Source organism: Scatophagus argus, chromosome 17, assembly GCF_020382885.2.
Source record: "Scatophagus argus isolate fScaArg1 chromosome 17, fScaArg1.pri, whole genome shotgun sequence".
NCBI lineage: Eukaryota > Metazoa > Chordata > Actinopteri > Scatophagidae > Scatophagus > Scatophagus argus.
In genome coordinates, this window is record NC_058509.1 from 8,275,602 (window position 1) to 8,285,554 (window position 9,953).

At 40.6% G+C, this 9,953-nt stretch overlaps 1 protein-coding gene across 1 annotated transcript; it reads left to right on the plus strand.

Moving 5' to 3' along the window:
* The first annotated feature begins 4,970 nt into the window (after window positions 1–4,970).
* On the plus strand, window positions 4,971–7,172 carry LOC124074913 (G-protein coupled receptor 20). The gene is made up of 4 exons (XM_046418254.1): window positions 4,971–5,150; window positions 5,499–5,755; window positions 5,848–5,980; window positions 6,591–7,172. The coding sequence occupies exons 1-4, from the start codon at window positions 4,971–4,973 to the stop codon at window positions 7,170–7,172; spliced, it is 1,152 nt and encodes a 383-aa protein (XP_046274210.1).
* Window positions 7,173–9,953: the final 2,781 nt, after the last annotated feature.

The following is a 9,953-nucleotide window of genomic DNA, read 5'->3' on the forward strand; positions in this document are numbered from 1 at the left end:
AAATCGTGACGCATTCCAGTACACGCCCCCACTCTGCCTCGGATTGGCCAAAGAGATTCTGTGGATTGGCACTGACCCTTACGTTTTGTTCTAACCTGAACTATCACACAACAACTCCTTACGCCTAAAGATGGAGTCCCTACGTTCACTAAATTAAATAAACTAAGTCCAACAGATTCAGTGTAGGGTGGATATAAAAGCTAAAAGTTTATTGTGGTAATAGTCTGCCTAAGGTTCTACCCCAGTGTTTTGATTTGCTCGTTGATGTAATTCAATTATAAATATTTAAATTCCATAAACATTTCTAAATTCAGAAACAAACGGAATGAACTTTCTATTTTAATTTATTTATTTATAGTACAATAATGTCTTATAGCATATTGTGTTACAAAGTTCTGTTGTTTCGTTTTTGCGCTTTTTGTCATTGTCTAATGGCAAAGAATTGGCATAAATAAGAAAACTATAAAATAAATCTATGCATTGTTGCATTGTTATTTTAATACCAGTTGGTCTGCGAGGGCAAATAATACAAGTCCAAACTGGAAAATACTTAGAGTAATGACTTAGTATTGCACTTCCATAAAAGAGACACTGATCTGAAAATAAATAATAAATAAAAGTAACATCTTGACTTGGTGTGAATTCTATACCTCACATAATGTAACTTGATAGCCTGTTCTTATTAGACTGCCTCTGGCAAGTGAACACCCAGCATTTTCAAACTATAAGGGGAAGAAAACTTCCTACATACACCTAAACAGTATATCAGAACTCCTGTCACACACTAAATCCCACTAAAGTATCAAAGTAGGACATCCTTCCTCTCTGTCTTCAGCACTTTAAACAAGACTGGCCAGGATAGATTTGACAAAGGTTTCAAATATTTGAATAAGCCAAGAAACATTCGATCAAACATTAACCAGGCACACAATTACATCAGCAGCAATACAACATAAATCAAAAGTCCCTCTCATAGCTTCATATCAACTCAATATGAATTAATTCACGAGTATTCAGATGAGGTCTGTGCTATGGCACTTTGTTTGACATTTTGACACACACACATGCACTGTTGCATACACCAACATGCACTCAGGAGTGGTGGCCATCTCTCTGGCTGTTTATGTCACTGTGGTTTATGAGGTGCTGCTTCACTCCAAATCTCTGTTAAAATAAATGTAAAAAGACCCCCTCTCCATCTCTCTCTCTACAAGGGCCCTAGAAAAGCATGTGTGTGTGTGTGTCTGTAAATGTGATGAAACTGGTTCACAGGCTGGCAGCTTAGTAAAACCATCCACATAAAACTGTTTATATTTCTTTATCTGTTTCTCTCTATTATTTTCCCCCGCTCTTCTCTAATTGAGTCACATGTTTACACGGAGACAAACACAGGTGGAAAAAAAACTTGGGACCTCCCTGGAGACAGTTTTAAATAAACTTTATTGAACACCTACTTGAATGAAATAGTTCGTTCTCCCTCCTTTCGTCTCTCCAAGACAAGTTAGTGTTACTGTGTCATAGCATCAGTCAGCTCTTGATTTTTGCATGTTTTGTCTGTTTTCTCTGTCTGTCACTTACTCAGCTGTTACTTCAGATCAGATTCTGTTTCTCCCAATCCAACCAGTAGTTGTCTTCAGTTTAACTACAGTATATTGTATAACTGCCACGTATTCCTTGATAATCTGAGCTATCTTAGCATTACGTCATACTTTTTTCCTTCTTTATTGGTGCCATTTCTGTTTCATATCTGCCTTATTGGTCCTGATGCCCTCTAGCTTATTCCCCTTTGTTACCTGTTTTGACTGCTCACCTGTTATACAGGCTGTCTGTGGGCCATTCTCTTTGGTCTAAATTTTGTTTTGCTTTATGATGTTTTCCTTCCTTTTCTTCCACAACCATCCATCCATCCTTTGCAAATGAGTGTTTCAGAAACAAAGACTGGGATAAAGCAGGGGGAGAGAAGAAAATAAGCAGAAGAAAGCCATAGAGGTGGAAGAAGAAGGAGGGGGTGGAGAAGAGTAGGAGGTCCAGCCGACTGAATGATCACTCCTGTCCCACCCAGAGGGGTTCACGTCCCAATTCTCTTCTCACTTTCTTCTGTCTGCTGACCAACGACAGAACGAATAACAGGATACCACAAGAAAGAAGAAGTAGAAACGCTCTAAATTTTAAGATACACATATCAAATCTGCAGGTGGATCAGCTGGACGAGGGCCTTTGAGCTGCCTCTGACTTCATAAGGTATGATGGGGAATCTTTAACCTGTCGGGGAACTTTCACCAACTCCCTCTAGTTGGTGGCACAGCTGTGCTTCGCTCATCTGTTACATGCAGCTCACTGATTTTTGATATTGTGTGAAAACAGGAGCTGTCATTCACTAAAGATTTTATAAAGAGGATTTTACTTTCTGTGTGAAACTGTTGGGATTTACTGATTTACTGTTTAGGTGAAAACAAGCAAGAGATTAGATTTTATATGATCCCATCTTAAAGTTTAAAAGTAAATCCAGGCCCCATACAATCAACAGGGGGAACAGTAAATTGTTTGCAGATGCTGAGTAACAATAATCTGCACAGATCTTTTAGTGTAGATATGCAGAATCAGAATCAGGAACGAGGTATCACTGTGGGGGTCTTTTAATGCAGGCCTTCTGCCATGTTTTATCCAACTGTCTGCATGATGATGAAGAGTGGAAAGACTTTTCTCGGCAGGACGTGTTAACAGATAGGAGCTCATCCGTCTCTGGTATTTATAAGGAAAGAAAAGACATTTCTGGCCACAACCAGTGGGTCTGTCTTAAGACTTTGAGCAATAAGCTTCACAGTTGTGACTTAGGGCAAATCTGTCTTGTTTTACTTTTGTTTTTTGTTTTTTTTTTTTGTTTTGTTTTGTTTTGTTAACAAAGAACCCAACCTGTCTGGCTTCATATTGAAAAAAAGGGTTCATTCAGGTGTCAAGTTGGTAAAATTTCATTCAGATTTTTCAGATGCTTCAATTGCTTTTCCTCATGTAAACTCATTGAAGTAAGTTATGTTTTATCATCGCTGCCATGAAAGTTTAATTGCTAAACTTTATAATCGGAATTTTTAATTAATTATCCAAAAGATGCAGACAAAACTTAACTGAAACAGCACCGTTACTGAGCACTCTTAAGATGAAAATCTTTTGCAGCTATAACAAAAACAGAAAGCCGAGATGACACATTAAAGTTTTTTTTTGACCCTGGAAACAGTCGTTTGACAGAACAATCAAACTACTGTGTTTAAGGTCAAAAACAAGCTTTGACGCTTAAATCAGTCATGACTCAATAAGTAACATAAATTCAAATTTGGGAGGAATTAAACCCATCCCTACTTATTCTTTGGAAATAAGTTAAGAGTGAAAGCTCACCCTTAACTTTGGAAATAGTAGTAAACAATCCACACTCAGCGGTATGATTTAAAAAACATTGTTAAACTATTATTTCAAGGTGAAGAATGAACATTCATGCAGGATTTTCACAGAAACATGAAGCGCTCTGTTTTCTATGGATGAAACTGAGCTTACGCACACGTATGGATTCATCTCCGCCACAGCCGAGCAAACCAATGAAGACAAAGAAATTTGATATGAAAGTCCAGAGAAATATTTTTATTGATTGATTTTATTTATTAGTAGCTTCTCACTTGAGATTCAATTGTTATTTTCCACCATTTTAGGGCTCTTCACGTCCTCACATCCAAACCAGAACTCCTTTTGAATTCTTTGTCTACTTTTGTCTTTGTATAGTTCACCTCAAACCTCTTCAAAGCGAGCAGCATCTCCACTCCTTTAAACAGGATGTGTCACATTTGTCAAATTTATGCGACTCGTTCGAGACAAACGTATATCTGAGGTGTGTTAAACAGCAGCACGCTGACATGGTTCATATTAATACTCTCTGTCTGTGTTTAAAGTAACACGCGAGGTCATGTACTTAACTTTGTTTAAAGTGTCACATCTTTTCAGAGAGCATATGAGGATGGATTCAGTCATTGCTACAGTGTACTAGAGGACGTTGTTTATAACATGAGGATTTCTAAAGTCTCTATCTCTGGATTAACTTCTGCTGATGTTGACCACTTTTCATCCCTAGCGGTCATTACTCTGTCTTGTAGTTTTTAGTATGTGTGTGTGTGTCACTGAGCCTGAAAATGTTGAGTTGTTTTTAGCAAACTGGAACACACTGCATCACTTTAGAGTTGAGCTCTTTAAGTGTATTTATAACACAGGACCTACAGCTGACTCCAGGGTATAAGGCTGAGGCATCTGTCCTATACAAACAATAAGGGGGTCCCTGCCATTAGTTTAAATTCTTACTGTGAGATTAACTGTGAGATGAAGTTAAAATTAGACAGAAACTGAACAGGTTTGGAAGCAATCTTAACATGCCTGTAGCCTTTAAAGTACAACCAAATGAGTCTGAGAGGATCAGACTCATTTCAATTCAATTCAATTCAATTCAGTTAAATTCAATTTTATTTGAAGTGCCAATTCATAACAGTTATCTCAAGACACTTTACAGGTGTGTAAAAACATTCAAAAAGAAGAGAATGAGAGAGAAACAGGTCTCAGGGCAAAACCCCACACTGAGTATGCATTTGGCGACAGTGGCGAGGAAAAACTTCCTTTTAACAGGCAGAAACCTCGAGCATAACCAGACTCGGTGTAGATGGCTTTTTGCTGCGACCGGCTGGGAGGGAGAGGGGGGAGAGGAGAGACAGGGAGATGGAGAGAGACAGGAGAGGGGGAGATAGAGAGGAAAAGGAGAGGTAAAGAGGAGAGACAGGGAGGATAGAGAGAACAGTGCAGACTCACAGCAGATGCAAAAGTCATCTTGTATCTGATAAAATTATCTCTACTCAGCCCCTTTTTCTGAGCTTTTAACTGAATCACATTAGTCTGGTTTACAGGAAGTCCTGTTATTCATCATCATCATCCTTTTTCAACCAATGGAGAGCCTCCTCACTAACATCACCTCCACCGCTGAACCCCTCCTGTTCCTCTGGACCCCTAACACACCTAACTGTAGCACCTGGGACCAGCGCTGGGGAGCACATTATCTGCATAGGTTAGCCCATCTGGACGCGCAACTCTACCAAGACTTCTATGCCGTGTGGGTCTCTCTCATGGTAAGACCAGAAGCTGTAGCTAACGGCTTGAGATCAGATCAGTTAGTCCACGTTTCCACCCAAATAAGGCTTGATTTAGTCATTGTTGAAGATTAACAGTGATTAATCAGTAATTAATAATTTACTAATATTAATTTAGTAATATCTCAACATGAATTGGAATAAGGAAGAGCACATAAATAGAGGAGTCTGATTTAAGAGCAAAATAGGTGTGAAATACAGTCATGCTGCCAGCGATCTCCAGACAGACAGGGAAAATATGTGCAGTAAAGTGAAAGATTAAAAATTTCGTGAAACTGCACCAAACCCTCAGATCCTCAGCTTGATTCCATTCCTCCTCTGCTGCAGGTGTGTAACTGTTTGATGCTGGTGGTCGGTGTGGTCCTCAACAGCCTGGCTCTCTATGTCTTCTGTGGGGCCGCCAACCACTCCTCAGCCTCTGTGGTTTACACCATGAACCTTGCTGTAGCCGACCTGCTGGTGGCGCTGTCGCTGCCAGCTCGCATCGCTCTGTACCACAGCGGAGGGAACTGTGTGGCCTGCTCCTACGTTCACACCTTCAGTTACTTTGTCAACATGTACTGTAGTATACTGTTTCTGACCAGGTGGGTGGGTCATCCCAACATTCAACACGATAAATATCATCGATTTGTATCTGTGCTTTTCTCTGTGACTCCCCCTGTGCCCCTCCTCTCAGTATATGTATAGACCGGTACCTCGCCGTCGTCCATGCATCCAGTACTCTCCATCGATGCAGAACCACAGGAACAGCCAGGTGTGTCAGCGCCACAATTTGGTTCATTGCAGTCGTGGTCACCTATTCTTTCCAGGTGAAGACACAAATACAACACAAACAGACCTTAGATCTTAAAAACCAGAAAAAAAGCCTCCGCAAAAATTCAGGGATGAATCCAAGGTCAACTAAAAGAAAAGGTGGACTTCTTTCATTGTGTCCTCTTATGTTTTTCTCTGGGCTTCTGGTCTTTTCTGCCATGAAGACCACTTTTGTGAGGACTATTTTGACTCTGCCTTGGCTTTGGCAGTGAATTCCAATCTGTGGGTTGATAGCCCCCAAGGGGTCACAAAATAAATCTAAAACTGCCATAAGTTGATTTGAGATAAGAAAGAAAAAAATGTCTCTAAATATAGTTATTATGTTTTTTGTTTTTTTTGTGAAATAGTGGATTCTTTTATCTCCTCTGGCTTTAAAAGAGCCTTCAAATTAAACAATCTGAGAGGCGAGAAAAACAAATCACCCTGGTTGAATGAGTCCATAAGCTTGGATGAAAGAAACATGTTAACATGCTGTAAAAGGGTTGGGAACCTGTAGGCTAAGCACTGAATCGTTGTGTTGTGCAGTGCAGTGAAGAAAACCAGATGTCTTATAACTTCAGTCGTTTAAGACTTGATGTGTTGGGGTCTCTCTTGTGCTTTCTACAGAGCACAGCGTTGGAGTTCAGCTCCTCCTGTGTGCTCCTCCCTGCCCTCTTCTACCTCACCATCCTGGAGTTCCTCCTTCCCCTGCTGGCCGTGGTGGGCTTCACTCTACGCGTTGCCTGTTTTCTCTCCTCCAACCACGGCCCGATGCCCCAGCAGAGTCGGGCGAGGAGGACCCGCGCTGTCACACTGCTGGCCACCGTCTTGGTGGTCTTCACTATCTGCTTTACGCCTTTCCACATCCGGCAGGTGCTGGTTTACTTCAGGGTCAAAGGCGGAGGGGAGGGGCTCGAGCAGGGGCACGTGCTCGCATATCACATCACAGTTACCCTGAGCAGTCTGAACAGCTGCCTGGATCCAGTGGTTTACTGCTTCGTGACAGACAGCTTCAAGAGAATATGGAGGATGAGAATGAGAGGAATGAGGGACGGGGACGGGGAGGCGGGACATACAAGTGGGGCGGATGGGGAGAGGAATTCAGTGAATAAATGTTCGGGTACGGCACTGGCGATAGCTCACAGTGTGGCCACGCTCACCTTCACCAGCACTCCGATCTCTGTGGCAAACATGCAACAGTCCACTTAAAAGACAGGTGACCCCAGCCCCCCGCCCCAACACCTGTGGCTGCAGCAGCCCAGAGAGACATCTGGAGGGAGAGACGGATAATCACAGAAAGATTCACAGGCTGAAAAAGATTAGATTACCAAAGAAAGCTGTCAACAATACAGAAATTAAGCAAACACAGTAAACTGCAATAACAAAAATTAAGCAAACCAATTTTCAGCTTAACAACAGTTCAGTGGCTGCCCTCCTTCCAACCATCCATCCTCATCTCTTAATCTCTCATCGTGTTGCTTACCTTGACCTTGCACCTGGGATAGATGAGAACAAATGCTGGACCGCTAAGGCAGACTGATGTAATGTTGGAGACGCAACATGCCACAGTAAAATGTGATGTTGAAAGAAGGAAAAATGTCCTTCAGGCAAGACTCAGGCCTTCAACTTGAACTACGCCGAGCGAGTAGTTTAGTCTGACAGCTCACGAGTGGATTGTTATGAAACTATAGGCTACATACAGAGTTGATATTCATTGGACAGATCGATTATTGACACTGCCAGGGAGATATTTTAATATTCTGAGGTCGCATTTTTGCAGTGGTGGTGAACAGAGTTGAACGGGTCCAATACAACACCACCACAAAAATCCAACTGAATTAACACCTCAGTTTCAACTAAAATTCCTTTAAGGTGGATCGCATTAGAAGCCATGTTGCAGTGAGGAGTGTATGCCGTGTCATGTACTTTGATGTGTATGTGTACTTTTTTTCATTTCAGTACTTTGTGTTTTACATTTTAATAATTAAGGACATATTCACTGTTCTTCAGCTGCTTCATGTAACCATAAAACTGCAATTATCTCAGTTCACTTACACCTTTGTTACATGATGCATTACTTATGCATTATTTACTGTAAAATTACGGACCTTTTAAACATGACACAATGACGTCTTTGTGTCTTATTATTTGTCACATTAGACTCTTAAAGTATTGCTGCGTTAGGCCAAATTATAGGTTAAAAACATTCCAAAAGAAATGATGTCAACGTTCAAACGCGGGATGACAACAGAAAGGAAGAGTCAGGGAGCAAAACGAAAGGACCGAATGTGGAGTCACAAACTAAATAAGCTAGAAACAAAGCTCCTCTTCAGAAGTATAAACACATGTAACAGTTAGTCTTTCAAGTACATAGCGCAGCTCTCCTCTGTTTATCATTTTACAAGTGTTGAAATGGAGGGCTGCCATCAGCGTCAAGCTCAAAATCTCACATCTCTTAAACTGCATTTTTAAAGAAATTCATGCAAAACAAATTCCAGAGGACACAATCGCTGATGGGGTTTACAAGACACCTGAGAGAGACTGTGAGGTTTACAAAAACATACACTATACTTAAAGTGCTTCATTCTTTGCTTTTGTCTTTTTTAACCTTCTCATTTTTTTTAAAATGTAAAGTTATTTTTAATGTTAAAGCCTGTGTAAATAAATGAAATCCTACTCTTTCCTGTAGTGCAAACAGAGGATTTTCTGCATTTGCTGTAGATGATCATGAATACCTCTCTTCCACTGCTTATATTTATCACATTTGTTCAACACGGGTTGTGCACTTTGACCAGGACTCTCTGGAAGAAGAGATTTTGTATTTTCATGGAACACAATCTTCCTGTTCACAGTCAATCAGTTAAACTATGTATGACAGCCAAAAATGCAAAAATAATAATATAATGTTGTGTTTCAGAAAGCCAGTAAAAGTCAGCTTGAATCAGATGCAGAGAGTTTGTTTGAGCTCTTCCATCAGAGGACAGCAGCAGGCCGTGCTGTCGGGAACAGGTTGCCAGATACTGATTCACAATCTACTGAAAATGGACTGAGATCAGTCATATATCTGATAATAATGTAATGCTTTTACTGGTCAGGAACACAGATATTGCTGCTCATGCCCAGATAAGCCTGTGTGCTGTTGTCTGTCACCCTCTAAAAGCAACACGTAAATAATTTTTTTGTCTGGTGTCTTCTGAACTCACACAAAATACTGCTGCGTCTTTCCCACAAGGTGAAACAAAATCTGAAACAAAAAGGATCCCAGGCTGTGGTCTATAATCCTTATTGGACCTTCTTTTATTACCTGATAAAAACATCCTCATTTTTTTGTCTGTAAAAGGATTAATATCAAGAAACATTACTAGAGAATCTGCTTTCACATTTCAGGATGAACTCCAAACATATTTTCTTTCAATACAGAATGCATTAACCACTGAAAAAGATATTTTCCTCTCCTCACTCAAAGCTTAAATTTTAACCACATTTCATCCAGATCATTACCCTGCAAGAACTGCAGCTGTGATCAACTAAACCAAGATGTGAGAATTAAGTGTGAAATGGTTCACTCTTAAAATGTTTCAGCTTTTATTGATTACACATTAGAGAGAGGATTTCACAGATATTAAGCAGGAATGAGTCATTAACTTGAGTGGTATTTCCCTCCAAGGGACAGCAGGTCATTACAGTTCACTTAACGCAGTTTTCTGACCTTGTAAGTTTATACCTTTGCACGAGTGCATCACACACACACACACACACACACACACTTACCATCAGCTGGTCCTGAAGTCACATGATGAGATTGGGTCAGACATACGTGCACACACACCAGTTTCAGGTTCCTTCTCGGATGTCTGTGGAAAGACAGCTCTGTGAGCCTCTGCGTGAGAGAACAGAGTTTTATGATCCTTCTCTCATCAGTCCGACCACACGACATCATAGAAAACCAGCCGTCTGCTTTCAAGATGCTGAATTAAGATGTTTTTTTGT